This window comes from Solanum dulcamara, chromosome 11, assembly GCF_947179165.1.
Source record: "Solanum dulcamara chromosome 11, daSolDulc1.2, whole genome shotgun sequence".
Lineage (NCBI taxonomy): Eukaryota > Viridiplantae > Streptophyta > Magnoliopsida > Solanales > Solanaceae > Solanum > Solanum dulcamara.
In genome coordinates this window covers 46415326-46430753 of record NC_077247.1, presented here as the reverse complement: position 1 = coordinate 46430753, position 15428 = coordinate 46415326, and the positions used below count along the sequence as shown (strand labels likewise).

Genomic DNA, 15428 nt, shown 5'->3' with positions numbered 1-15428 from the left:
AGTTCTATCTGTATTGTTAGCAGTTATGCCCAACTTCCTAACTTCCTATGTCCTAATTCATGTGTGATATGACTTTGATGGTAAAAATTGACAAACTTTAGACTGATACTTGATCCATAGTTGCCAAACTACAATGGCTGAAAACTAATGCTATGCATGTGTTAAATCACATAAGTTTTAGATGCCAAAGACTGAAATTGTTTAGAAGTCGATTGGTCAAAAACTTAAAACATGAAAACCAGACTAAAACAGTTAGTTGATTCTGAATGGGTTATAAACAATACCACAAGATCTTGAGTGTTCCCTATCGAAAGTTGAGAGAATCATAAAATGAATTGTCTACAAATTCTTAATGGCTAAGGCATAGTAATTTGAAATCACTAGAATTAGGAAACTCTCCATATTTTACACTAGTTATGTTTGTAGGATTACACTGGGTATGATGTTGTTGTTGTTTTCCTTATTTCAGTAGCTCAAACTTCTATATAAAAGCTCTCTTATATGTTGTTAACCACTAATTTTAACAAGAGTTTCTCTTCTCTTCTCATGTACGAGTTTCAGTGCCTCTACATTCTTGGTCGGGATTAAGTAGCTTTTGCTTACCAGTAGGTCGTCTAACACCATCTACCGAGACAAAAATTTATGTATGCCCATTGTTTACTATTCTTGCTTCTTATAGATGATAATTTCGACAGCACTGGGCCTCTTTCAATGGTTGTTATAGCCGTACAGAGCCTCTTTTTGGTGACTGACTCGACGTCTCCGTCCATCTTTCCGATGACGCTCTGGCAGAATCATGCCTATTCTGCCAGATTTATGGCTGTTCTTCTAGAAAGTTGTCACTCTCACATGCGTGTACCAGTAACGAAAAGACCAAGGTAGCGTTTAGGAAGTACAGGCACCCACTTTTCCCAGGATGAGCCTCTGCCAGTAATCTCTCTGGTGACAAGGCGCCTTGACTGAGAGATTTGGAGATGAGTCAGCAGTGGCGAATTGAGAAGTCTATCTTCATGCATATAATTTAGTTTACAATCCTATAACGCTCCTAATTACATAATTATTTCAGGAGCATTTCCATACTTGCAATATAGATATCCTTGCATATTTATGAATTCGTAAGAGTTCGTGGAGAATATAATAAAGAAAAGCAGCATCAAAATTTTACTTTTACCGGAAGTGGACAAGGACAATTGAGATAGGCCTAGAACTATCTTTCTGGATTGACGAATAACTAGAAACTTTAAATGGTGCCCACGTTACACTAATTTAATTTTCACCAGCATAGGAATATTAACTTTGGCACACATTCTTTCCAACTAACATTAGATAATATAAATGTCATTTTCTTTAAAATGGTTAGTGTGTCCTCATCAAAAAATATATATATAAATATCATTCCAGGTCAACCAGAACAATAAGTTTGAAAGGAAGGGATAACAAGTTTGCATTCTAAACAAATATCATGCCAACTAGCCTCCCCAAGCTTTATATCCTTACCTTCCAGTGCCACTGTAGTCGGAACTGAAACAGGTAGGACTAATGGGATCCATCGGTGAGTTACATGAATCAGTTTCTACAGAATCACTCTCACCAAAGAAATGTGAGCGATGTAGCTGCTTCGTTGAATAAGGAAACAGCTTGCCAGGATAATGCATAAGGTCAACCAGTAGTTCTACAGAATCCAGAATGACTGTGACACAGATGTGCTTAGACGAATCTGCACACTCCAGCGCTCCTCCTCTTGGGAAACCCTAATATTAGTTAGAAGATAAAATGGAGGGAATTGAAAGAAAAAATTGTGCATTGAACGGAAGCTTGAAAATCCAACTGAATGCAATTACTTAAACACAAAAGATGGAAAAGAATATTTTGTTCCAATTACTTAAAGAAGACTACATTTTGAAGAGAAATAAAAAGCTCACCACAATCAGCTTACACTCAACGCCCACAGTATCAGCAAGAACTTTGAATAAGATTGCTCGAGAATGGCAGGAACCATCCTTTATTTGGCACAGCATGTGGATTCCTTGACTACCCAAAGCATGTGAGACCTCCTCAAGTGTACCACTCACATGAGTGGACTTGTACTTAGGATGCTTATAGAAATCGCAAACCTAACCACAGTGATATGCTGTCAGACTAAAACCGCACAATCTCGGGAAAACAGATTTTTCTGCAGCTTGCAGTTAAGTTATCTTAAAAAATTTGAAAACTTAAGTAACAGTTTCGCAATAAAAATGTCATACAGAATTATGGGTTATATCAAGACTAGTTTTTCACATGATGCATTTAGAAAGTGAAACAGATGACAAAAACTGAACCAAAAATGATTAATCGGAAAAAATCATTTTGATCTTGGGCTCGTTTTTTTCTTTTCTGTCTAACAATAACGTAAAACCGGTATCACATAGTTCCACAACATTATATGGAAATTAAAATTGAGAAACCCTCCATATAGAAATTATTGTTTACAGAGGAATACTTGGTTCAAGAAATTAAAAAAACTTTTGGAAAAAATTCAAGAACTCATGTAAACTACACACTTCCTTGGAAGTACTTTGTTGAGAACTTTTAAGTTTGTTGAACTCTTACACTTGAGAAACCTTAATTTGTATTTGAGAGAAAATGGTTATGTAGTTTCAGTTTCCTTTTCAACTCTGCAAAATATAATAAATATTATACATATATTCAGATTACAGCTTAATCTTATTTATGCAATATTCTGATAACAGCTTAATCTTATTTATGCATTACGTTTTCCAACACTACTGAAAAAATGTAAAAGAAAAGTTACCATGCCTTCTAATATAAAAAGGAAACTAACAACCAGTCAGAACTAAACCCCAGTATAGACAACAGAATAATAGATGACGCACCAACCCTGCAATCTTCTTCACCACTACAGCTGGAGTCGAACTCAATCCTTTCACTAAAGTTAGAGTGAGCTGTTTTAACATGGAAAGCTTCTTATCATTATGCAGATTGACAAGAATAACATTAGGTCGAAGACCCTCTGTCTCCAAAGCATAAAGGTCATCCAAAGATGGAATAGTATCGAATAGCTCCTTGAATCTTCTTTCCTGCAGAAATTCGAGAATTAGAACAATATTGAGTTGACAAGATCCCATCCAGAAAAGAACCAAAGCAAACAAAAGGTACACATTCAGAATGTCATGTTAGAAACATAATTGACCCAAGAAAAAAATTAGCGTGCTACATTAAAAACATATGATTCAATTTCTCGTCTTGCCATATTACTATAACGGTCTCTCACCTGGAGAGTAATCATCCAAGTGCAGAAGAAGAAGAAAACAAGACCACACAAAACTATGTTATACTCACTGGAATAACAAAGTAGAAACCATCAGGAATAGGCTCTGCAAGTTCCCCTGTGTCCCACAGAATCTGAGACGCCCTCTTTGATGCTAAACCCTCTGGCTCCTGTTTGCTGCTCAATACAGTAGAGTTTGCTTTATCTTCTGAAGAAACCAGAGTGATCAACTGTAGTTTGTCGGAAATATCTGCTGGCCACCAAGGAGAATCGGGAGGCAGAGCCTCTGCTGGCCCTGTGTCATTTCCTGTCTTCTCCATCTCCTCAAGGATTCAAAATTCTATACCATGTTCAGTAGATTGTGACCCGTAAATGATAACTGTACACGAAGACAATATATCTCCAAGAAGATTTCAGACGAGCTCTATGAGATGTCCTGGTAAAAGCACGACAACAAAATGTAATTAATTTCACAGTTAATGAAGTGCACACCTTGTTTTCCAGATGCTGAAGTAAATTACTGGAACTTGATTTGGTGTATCGCTCGCATTTTAAAAAGACTTACTAGTCACTGAGAAAAGGCTGAATCTTTTAGATCCCACATCAATTGAGGATATACGAATGGGTCTTCTTATATGGTTGTGAGACATATAAGAGAAAAATATTATTGAATTGTGTATCTACATTATTACACCGAGGACCCTATCTATAGACACTATATGACAATCATTTTCCAAGTAGGATTCTATATGTTATTCTTGTTCCTATTCCTATTCTAACACTCTCCCTCAAGCGGCTGCATACAGGTTATATGTATCGAGCTTGTTACAAATGTAATTGATACGAGGACTAGTGAGGGACTTGATGAAGATATATGTCGGTTGATCACTCGACTTCACGAATTTTGTAACAATATCTCCTGAGAGTATCTTTTCACTAACAAAATGACAGTTAGTTTCAATGTGATGAAATAATGGATTTGATGCGATATGAAGGGCCTCTTGATTATCACACACAAGCTCCATCTGATCGATTTCTCACAAATTCTTCCCCTAAACAAAACTCTCAAAGCTCTTAGGACTACATTGTGGATGCTACTACGTTAATAGAAATGAGCTTCTACTTATAGAGTCATAAATCTTTTCCTACAAGATAAAGGACTAGCTAAATACTTTTCATTGTAGGAAAAGGAAAACTCAATTATGGTAAGAAAATCAGGGCAAACACCCAACAATTCTCCCTCTTGGCCTAAGTTTCTGACAAATTAAATTTGTTCCACCTTCTACACGGATCTTCAACAGGTTGGATCTCCATCTCCAAAATCTCCTCCATTAAATCAATGTCTCCCCACAGAGTAACAATCCGATAAAATTTCTCAAACAAAAATCTTCATTACCATCAAATAGGTTGTTGCTAGTACGAAACCTGCCAAGGTGAACACTCATTTTTAACCTCGCACGGGTACCATGTGAGATATATAAGAAAAAAATATTATTGAATTGTGTATCTGCATTATTACACTGAGATCCTATTTATAGATATTATATTACAATTATTTTCCAAGTAGGATTCTATATATTGTTCATGTTCGTATTGTTATTCTAACAATGGTCTTGGGAAATCCCACCTCATGAGCTAGCTTTTGGGGATGAGTTATGCCCAATGTGTTCTTATGCCTTATGGTATCAGAGTCAGGACCATCTCAACTGATCTGTCCAATGTTGGGCCCCATATTATATTGCTCACACTCCAAAGTGGCGTTTAGGGGTGTTGAGTGCCATATAAGTAGGAATGTTGTGGTGTTGGGCAATCCTCAACTCATGAGCAAACTTTCAAGGTCAAGTTAGACTCAAGGTCGATTTCTTATCAATTAAAAATGGGTCTCCTTGTATGGTATTAAGCAATCTTCACCTCATGAGCTAGCATTTGTAGTTCAGTTAGGCTTAAAGTCCCATTTTTTTATCATGATATCCGAGCCCAGGTTTAGCCCTTGGTTTACCATATGTTTCTCCATATTATATTGTTCACGCTTCAAATATTCAATCCTACCCATGCGGGAGGCTGTTAACCCATTTTTTTTATCAGTATCAAAGGAATGGAACTTGATCCAGAGTCTAGTATTCAATTTTGATGAAGTTCAGAGTCAAGTTTTCATATCCAATAACATTCATACCAATTCAACAGACAAATTATGCAAGCAAACTTAATCTGAGGAAAATATAAAATAGAAACTTCCAAGATACTAGAGATAAAATAATAGAAAACGTGGCCCAGAGTCACAAATAAAAGCAGTTGCAAACTGATTGTGTTGACTAGGTTTTTTGGTTCCTGTTTCAAGTTAACCTGGCTTTCCAGACTACATGAGACACCAGTAGAAATCAAAATAGTAAGAAACTGAGCCATATTGCGCAAAAACGACGAAACGAGCATACAACTGAGTCTGGGTCAATTGTACTTTTTTGACAATGGTAACAGTTGGGTCAATCACTCAATTGTACTCTTCTAGCTTTAAGAAAAAGAGACATTTCAAACAAGATAGAAACTAACTAGCTAAGAATGAAGCATTGTGCTTAAATAAGATAACAGTTTTCTCTATGGACAAAATATTGCAAGTCTAAATGCACAGCAAATATTCCCCTCATTTTTCCAGCAAAAAGGTGCATTAATTTTTTGTTCCCTTATTCAATAAGATATGTGAGGATCAGGCCTCCCGCTCTAAGAAGATATTCCACTGAAATTTCGGTCAAAAACACAAAGGGAGAGAAAATGTATTGGAGTTCTTATTACAGAATTTTGTATTTACACATTCGGATAACCTCCGTTCCGGGCTAATTGTGCATAGCTCTTGCAACTTGCAAGCCTCTTTTCAATAAGATCAACATCCAAAACCAGATATTGGACTGAAAGTTCATTGAAATGTGGAGATACATTCCAGCAACTGATCTGATTATTTAAAATGTGGGCTTTCTGCCCCCACAACTTCATGTTGCCTAGAATTCTAATAAAATGAAGCAGTTGATGCGATCATTCCTAGGGGAAGGTCCTGATACAAAGCACATGGAAACAAAAATGGACTGTGAGTACGTGTGTCCAAGACAAGGGAGGTAGTTCAACTTCTTTAAAATTATTATGAAGAAAAATGAATATTTTGAGCAAAAGCTACTTTTACTTGTTAACAAAAATCCCTGATTAGTAATTATCTCTCAGGACTGCTCATGGATTTGGAAAAAGTATTTGCTCTCATTTCTGCAGCGAAGAATTTGTTAAAAACAAGAAATGAAAATGATTATCAAGCTTCCCTTTGATTTAAGCCCAATTATCCTCATCCCCACATATGTGAATTTTCCGGGTAAGTGCTTGAGTTGAACTAGGAAATATACCAGTGATACAATTCACATTGCTATTTTTAAGAGCTAAACGGCTGCAGCCTCGAGTAGAAGTTGTGCAGTGACTTATTTGAAAGGGTCCGCCCGTTTAATTTTCTTTATTCTGGCACAAACGCTCTAAACTTTGATTTATATGACCGAGGCCACTACCAACGTCCTTAAGAGTCCACTGTCTTTCTCTTTCTACTCATGCTACCATCTTGAGTGGCACATGTTTCTATCAATCCAAAAGAAAGAATGTTCCGCTACTTCAATCATTTCTTCTTTTTTTTAGAAGTATGAGAAATATAGGAGAAAAATATTATTGAATTGTGTAAGAACAATATTACATAAAGACCCTATTTATAGACACTATAAACCAATTCTTTTCCAAGTAGGATACTATAAACTATTCCTATTTCTATTCCTATTCTAAGTAGGATTGTGTACACCTATTCTTATTCTAACACTCCCCCTCAAGCTGGTGCATACAAATCATATGTACCTAACTTGTTACAAATATAATTAATACAAAGAACGGTGAGGGACTTGGTGAAGATATCTGCAAGTTGATCATTTAACTTCACAAACTTTGTAACAATATCTCCTCAGAGTATGTTTTCTCTAACAAACTGACAAACTGACAATCAATCTCAATGTGCTTAGTCCTCTCATGAAACACTGATTTGATGCAATATGAAGGGCTGCTTGATTATCATAAACAAGTTCCATATGACCGGTTTCTCCAAATTTTAGTTTTATCACAACTGTTTGATCCAAACTAGCTCACAAGTTGCCACAGCCATTACTCGATATTCTGCTTCTGCACTAGGTCGAGCAATCACACTCTATTTCTTACTCTTCCACGACACCAAATTACCTCCTACTAAAACACAATACCCGAATGTAAAACATCTATTAGAGGGTGATCCTGCTCAATCAGCATCTGTATATCCGGTGATATGCTCATAGTCGTGATCCTCAAAGAGTAGTCCTTTACCGGGAGCCCGTGATCCTCAAAGAGTAGTCCTTTATCGGGAGCTAACTTTATATATCGCAGAATATGAATAACTGCATCTCAATAACTATCACAAGGAGGAGTCATAAACTAACTTACAACACTCACAGTCACTGTGAGATAATTCAACTTTCCAACCAGCCGTCTATACCTTTCAGGATTACTGAGTGGCTCCCCCTGTCCTGCAAGGAGTTTAACATTCGGATCCATAGGAGTGTCAATACGTATACATCCCGTCATTCATGTCTCCTCAAGAATGTCTAAGGCATACTTGCGTTGAGAAATAACAATACTTGATCTAGACTGAGCAACCTCAATACCTAGAAAATACTTCAGTCTGCTGAGGTCTTTAGTCTGAAAATGCTGAAAGAGATGTTGCTTCAAATTAATGATACAATCTTGATCATTGATGATGATAACGATATCATCAACGTAAACAACTAAATAAATGCACAGATTTGGTGCAGAATGTCGATAAAAGACTGAGTGATCAGCTCTACTACGAGTAATGCCAAACAGCTGAATTACTGTGCTGAACTTCCCAAACCAGGCTCGAAGAGACTGTTTCAGACCATAGAGTGACCTACGCAATCGACATACAAGGGTACTAGACTCCCCCTGAGCAACAAAACTAGGTGGTTGCTCCATATAGACTTCTTCCTAAAAATCACCATGCAAAAAAGCATTCTTAATGTCCAACTGATGAAGAGGCCAATGACGAACAGCAGCCATAGATAGAAAAAGACGGACAGATGCTATCTTAATCACGGGAGCGAAAGTGTCTCTATAACCTAGCCTAAAAATCTGAGTATACCCTTTGGAAACTAGGCGAGCCTTCAGTCGATCCACCTGACCATCTGGGCCAATTTTGACTGGATAAACCCAACGGCAACCAACAGTTAATTTACCTGTAGGAAGGGAAACAAGCTCCCAAGTACCACTCGTACGTAAAGCAGACATCTCATCAATCATAGCCTGCCTCCATGCAGAATGAGAAAGTGTTTCACCTGTAGTCTTAGGAATGGAAATAAAAGACAAAAGATGATACAAAGGCATAATGTGGTGAGGATAGATAGGGCTGAGCGTTCGGTATTCGGTTCGGTATTTTCAAAGTTCGGGTTCGGTAATTTAGTAATCGGTAATTTAAAGTATATACCAAATATCGAACTTTCAAACTTCGGTTCGGTAATTGGTAAATCAAACTTCGGTTCGGTACGGTATTCGGTAATACCATATTTTTTTAATAGTTAATGTACAATAAAAATTTATCCACATTTAATATTTACATTAACCTAAAAGATACATATCTTAACTTATATTTTTATTACTACACCATAATTAAGTAATATATGCATTTTAACTTACCGAATACCGAAACCGAAATTGCTATGAAGCTACATTCTACGAAGGAGAAATGATACATCGTAAACAAAGATAAAATAATTTATGAATAGATACAGAATAAAAAAAATATTACCATGTAATAAAAATGATGAAAAAGAGTGAAAACAAAAATCTCTAATATATCACACATAATTTTTATACATATGTTTTTCTTTGAATTATCCAAAAACTCTACATCACTGCACTAATTATTAATTAATTCCTGCAAAGATATGAAAGAGTTAGAATCTTTCGTTTTCAATGTAACTACCAAACAGTTTATGTATATAACTGATGTGGTGAATCATGCAAAGTGAAATTAGAATTCTTAACCAATTGCATAAATTTGAAATTAGAATTTATAATTTTTACATGTACATGAATTTAAATTTTAGCAGTTATCCATAATGTACGTGTTTGAAAGTGTGCATATAGTATGTTGTAAACGTGGGAAAGTTGAAATGAAAATGGTAAGGAAAATGAAAAAATGAGATAGTTTCCTCTTACTAAACTCTTCTCTTTTTGGTAATTTTTCTTCTTTTTTCCCAGTTTTTTTGTTGTAAAAAAAATAAAAAATAAAAAAATCGATATTCGGTATTTTCCAAATACCGAAACCGAAATACCGAATTTTATATTTCAGTACTGAATACCGAATCGAATTACCGAATACCGAAATACCAAAATAGCCGGTTCGGTTCAATAATTCAGTTTTTGATATTTTATACCCAGCCCTAAGGATAGACGATGATAACTCAAGAAAGTATAATGTGGGTTAGCATTTCGAGTGGATCGTATACCTTTTTGAAGTACAATCAGTTGTCTAGGAGGAGGCAAGTCCGCAGTAGGAGCAGGGTCTGGCACATGACATGAATCATCTGGGACTACAACTAGACGCGGACGACGATAATAAGTCAAGAGTGGTGGCACTACAACTAGAGATGTAGGAGAGGCCGTAGATTCCTCAAAAGTTGGTACAGGTAAGACCTGAGGTATGGGTAAGACCTCAGATACATCAGGATGATCAGAAGATGTATAGTAAGGTTGAGTCTCAAAGAATGTGACATCAGCGGACATAAGGTATCGATAAAGTTCAAGTGAATAACAACAATACCCTTTTTGAACTCGGGAGTAACCAAGGAAGACACATTTGAGGGCATAAGGTGCTAATTTATCTTTCCCTAAGGCTAAGTTATTAACAAAGCATGTGCTTCCAAAGACACGAGGGGGGATAGAGTAAAGATGTGACTGAGGAAACAGTATGAAATGTGGAACCTGATTCTAAATAGAGGATGAGGGCATTCTATTAATTAAATAATAAGACGCAAGGACTGCATCTCCCTAAAAGTGCAACGGAACATGAGATTCAATGAGAAGAGTGTGAGCGGTCACAATGAGATGCCTATTCTTCCTTTCCGCTACACCATTTTGTTGAGGGGTGTACGGATAAGATGTTTGGTGAATAATTCCATGGTGAGTCATAAACTCCTGAAATTGGGAGGATAAATATTCTAAGGCATTATCACTACGAAAAGTACGAATAGAAACTCCAAATTGATTTTGTATTTCAGCAATGAAACTTTTGAATATAGAAAATAACTCAGAATAATCTTTCATTAAGAAAACTCAAGTGCATCTTGAATAATCATCAATGAAACTAACAAAATAACGAAATTCTAAGGGTGAGCTAACTCTACTAGGACGCCAAATATAAGAATGAACTAATAAAAAAATAGACTCAGAATGACCCTCAGTACTACGTGAAAATGTAGCACGAGTGTGTTTCCCAAGTTGACACGACTCACAGTCTAAACTAGACAAACTAGGCACTATATTTTGCAGCTTGGATAGACGGATGTCCCAAACGTTTGTGAATTAGGTCTGGAGGATCTGTAACGGAGCATGCTGTAAAGGAGTTTGAAGAGGTAAGATAGTAAAAGCCTTGTGATTCATGCCCTGTGACAATCGTCTGTCCCGTACTGCGGTCCTGCATGAGAAAAAAATCATCAAAAAAAATATGCCACAATGTAAGGCACGCGTCAAACGACTAACGGATGCCAGATTAAAAGGAGAGCCAGGGACATAAAGAACAGAGTCTAGAGTGACAAAAGATAAAGGGTTTGGCTTTGCCAACCCCTTTTGGTTTTGTTTGGATCCCATTACCTAAAGTAATAGCTGGAAGAGATTGTGAATAAACAATATCAGATAAAAGTGATTTATTACCAGAGATATGATTGGAAGCTCTTGAGTCCATGACATGAACCAAGAGTACTAGATTGTGAAACACAAGCGAAAGAATTACCCATACCAGAAACATCAAGTTGTGCAACCGAAGCTATTTGTGGTGGCATTTGCTTACTTGCTCGATACTGGAGGAACTCATCATATTCTGTATGAGCAATATGAGCATTATTGGATGATTGATTAGGCTGAGCCACAGATGCTACTTGTGGAGATGTCTGCTTACTTGCACGATTTCGAAGGAACTCATTATATTCCTTTAGAGCAATAGGATTATAACTGGGTGGTGAACCATGCAAAATATAACATATGTCAAGAGTGTGCCCAAGTTTATGACAATGATCACACTTGGATCGAGGTTTTCCAAAACGCCCTCCTCCTCGTCGATTCTCCGTAGATTGATATGTCCGTTTTTCTATGGTTTGAGATGCAAGAACAGAGTCAATGGTGGGTGATGAGGCTACTTTGTGATTGGGAGGCCCGCCAAGATGAAGTAGACGAGAGAATAATTCATCAATTTTAGGAACTACAGGACTAGCTGGAATCTAATCACGCACTGAATCATGGTCAGTAGGAAGTCCAACAAGTGTAAGAACTAGAAATAACGTTTGTTTGTGCTCTTGTTGTTTTTCCACATTCGTAGTAACTGGCATCAACATTTCAAATTCCTCAATGACTGCTTGTACCTGTCCCAAATAAGTAGACATATCGGAATCTTGTTTCTTTAAGTTGGTCATTCGAGATATCACATCATAGAATCGAGATATGTCATTAGTGTATAAAGCACGAGCCTTTTCCCAAACTAAATAACATGTCTGGGATGGGCGAAACAAGGGCATCAACTTGGAATCGATAGATCGTCATAAGAGACTATATAATTGAGCATCAACCTTCACCTATTGTGCTTTGACTTTTGCATCTTCCTCACTAGCCTTGGCCTTTTCATCTACCACACAAACATTATTGGTTAAGTGATTTTGGACACCTTGACCCTTACACCACAGCTCAACCGAGGAAGCCCAAGCTAAATAGTTTGAGCTTCCCATTAATGGTTCCGAAGTAATCATAGGGCTTGAAGTTCCTATATTTTTTTGGAGTCAAAAATATCAATCCCAAAAGAAATTATGAAAAATATATATAGGAATCTGGAAAAAAAATTAGGAGAAATTTCAGTTGCCGGAAACTGAAAAGACAAATTTGATTGCCGAAATCTGGTCTGGAAACCCTGGCTCGGATTTGGACAAAACTTGCTGGGGTTTGGTCGGAATGACTGGACGACCCCAACCGAGAAAAAAAAACCTCAAAATAACTGATCGAAGAAGCCTCACGCGTCGGCACGTAAATTAAATCTCGCCGGATAATTTCACCTTCGAACGGCGCGTGACAGCGCGTGAGGTGTTGTTTTCCGGTGGTGCTGGCTGGGGTTTGGTCACCTGAGCTTTCCGAGCTTTGTAATGGTGTTGGTTTTCTCACAACACCCACTGAACAAAAAACAGACAAAATTCAGCCCCCAAAAGTCGCCGGAAAAATAATTGACACACGGTGACTTGAAGGTTCTCACCAACGCTCTGATACTGTGTGAGAAATATAGGAGAAAAATATTATTGAATTGTGTAAGAACAATATTACATAAAGACCCTATTTATAGACACTATAAACTAATCATTTTCCAATTAGGATACTATAAATTATTCCTATTTCTATTCCAATTCTAAGTAGGATTGTGTACACCTATTCCTATTCTAACAAGAAGGATAGGACTTAGGAGAGAAAAAAGATTAATTATGTCCCCCTACTTTATTCTTTCCATCAGTTGACTACTCAAAATTCTGGCTTCCAGTATCCCAATATGAAATATCAAAATTTACTTTTATATCACCATGTTAACCGCGCCTCTAATTTTATTTGACCATTAAGTTTCACCTTTTATAGTAACAACACAGCAGAACCCCATAAAACATCTGCCAATCTTTTCAGCCCTAAATCAGCCTGAGCAATTCCACTGCCTTTAATGAGTGATTCCATCGTCCTAATGCAGTAAATCTCTGAACTTTAAAGGTGCAACTGTCTCGAGCTAAGACAACATGTCCTTCATCTCATTCCAATACTAACTATAGCAAAAACAGCCATAGATTAATTATCTGCAAGAATAACTCGAGCAATATAGTAAAATCTTTGACTCTAATATAACATTCCCTAACTAGAAAAATTATCCCAAACAGAATGCCCATCAAGGTGTAACACCCAGCCCACTAGTGATATTGTCTGCTCTAGGCCTAGACCCTCACAATTTTAAAATGCGTCACCAGGGTGTACCGCCTGCTTACTTATATACGCAACATCTCTTATGTGTTTTGCCAAGGGACTCTTATCCTAAGTTGAGGTGTCATACGAGATACTCAAAATTACTCCATCCAAAGATTGGCAACATAGAATAACTTATGCAATATATCCTATCACAAAAAAGCAAATACTCCTCTGACACAGGACTATAACCCCAACAAAAGGGTTAGTGATTAGATTGCAGTAATCTCACCAAAAAGTAGAAACTTGATCACATAAAATTCCAATGCTGCAAATTTGATAATGGCCCAAGTAAGAAAAATATTCATATTACTTCTCTCTCATAACCAAAAACCCCATATAGCATTATACTCAATTTCACCAATCCGAAAGCTATAAAATCTAAACAATAGTAAAGAACGGTAAGTACAAAATATGAAACTACTGCTAAGATTTTCATTACCTACTATTGAAGGACGAAAAGTGTTGAATGGTTCTTGAAATCATACCATCTGAATCTAAGTGGAGCTGACTTTGCTTTTGTATTCGTTTCGTTTATTTATGATTCTGAATCTGAATCTGTATGATTATAAAATAGCATATGTGGTTTGAGAGAAGGGGTTTGTCGGGATTGATAAAAGGGTTAGTTTGTCAATGGCATATGGCAATTTCCGGCCATTCTTCTTCTTCTACTTCACTTCTTCCCCTTTTCGGATCTCGTTATAACTGTCACCGATTCAATCTCATTATTTCTAATTAATGCATTGTCCCTGTTTTCTACTATATTAAACAGATTAATTAAAGTATATTTTAATTGATTAAGACTTAAATATGCAAGTCATATTCTATGGGGGATGCCAGTAGGGCGGGTTAATAGCCTATTTGGATTGGCTTGCTTATAAATTGTTTTTGGTTTTTTTGAGTGTTTACCTGATCAACTTAAAATTATTGTGTTTAAAATAAGTCTAAAAAATAATTTGGTCTATTTGACTTATCTTATCTAAATTAACTTATAAGCTGAAAACAACTCATAAGCCAAAAAAATAAGTTAGGCTAACCCAATTTTTTTTAGCTTATAAGTTATTTTCAGCTTATAAGTTACTTAAAATAAGTTAAGTCAAACAGACATTAAATCTTCCCTAACTTAATTTTTGCCCCGCCCTACCTTGCTTCGTTCAAGTCACTGTTCTATTTCAGTTTCACCCTACTCTGTCCCGTTTAGCTCCGTCTTGCCCTATCTAACCCCCTCATTTACATATATATATCATTAATTAACTAAAAAATCCATAATCAAATATATATATGAGAATGTAAATTTTTCTTCCAGGTAATTATCATAATTAATGTAAAAGAAAACTATAGATAATGTGTTAAAAGACATATATCATTTGGCGAGATATTGTTTTACATTTGGTTATAGATGTGAACCATGATATATATATATATATATATATATATATAAAAGTTGTTGTAGAAGATGTTTGAGCCTTCAACGTCAACCTTTATTAATGCTAAGATGCAATAAATCTAGCCTTTGCATACAGGGAAAAAGCCAGTTCTAGATATGATTAGATGAGTGAAATATAATTTAGGAGCTTAGCATCTTAAATTCCGACAATAATGAAAATTCAATTAAACTCACGACTCTCAATCAAGTTGCAACATGCCTTGCTTTGCTCCGCTAATTATTTTCATAAAATGAGCTATATCCCGCCCCGCTCTGTCCTGCCCCGTTAAGGCTTCGCCCTACCCTACCCCGTTAAAGCTCTTCTCTGTCCCACCCCTTCCCGTCCTACCCGAATTGCCATTCCTAATTCTATGATATAAGAAACAAAATTTTAGTAAAATTTTGCACATATTGTCTCTATTG

At 36.5% G+C, this 15428-nt stretch overlaps 1 protein-coding gene across 6 annotated transcripts in view; it reads right to left on the bottom strand.

Moving 5' to 3' along the window:
- Window positions 1-14334, bottom strand: part of LOC129872014 (uncharacterized) — a 28407-nt gene extending 14073 nt beyond the window's left edge. For 2 of the 6 annotated variants that reach the window (XM_055946844.1, XM_055946848.1), the window contains exons 1-5: window positions 14022-14334; window positions 3343-3707; window positions 2877-3080; window positions 1923-2114; window positions 1498-1751 (exon numbers count right to left, since the gene is read on the bottom strand). In XM_055946844.1, the coding sequence (XP_055802819.1) occupies window positions 1498-1751; window positions 1923-2114; window positions 2877-3080; window positions 3343-3591 (899 nt within the window). In that variant the 5' untranslated portion in view covers window positions 3592-3707; window positions 14022-14334. Of the gene's footprint in view, window positions 1-1497; window positions 1752-1922; window positions 2115-2876; window positions 3081-3342; window positions 3708-8562; window positions 8632-13198; window positions 13387-14021 lie in introns of those variants that run through there. The other 4 variants (XM_055946845.1, XM_055946846.1, XM_055946847.1 and 1 more) reach the window with 4 other exon arrangements.
- Between the last annotated feature and the right edge of the window lie 1094 nt (window positions 14335-15428).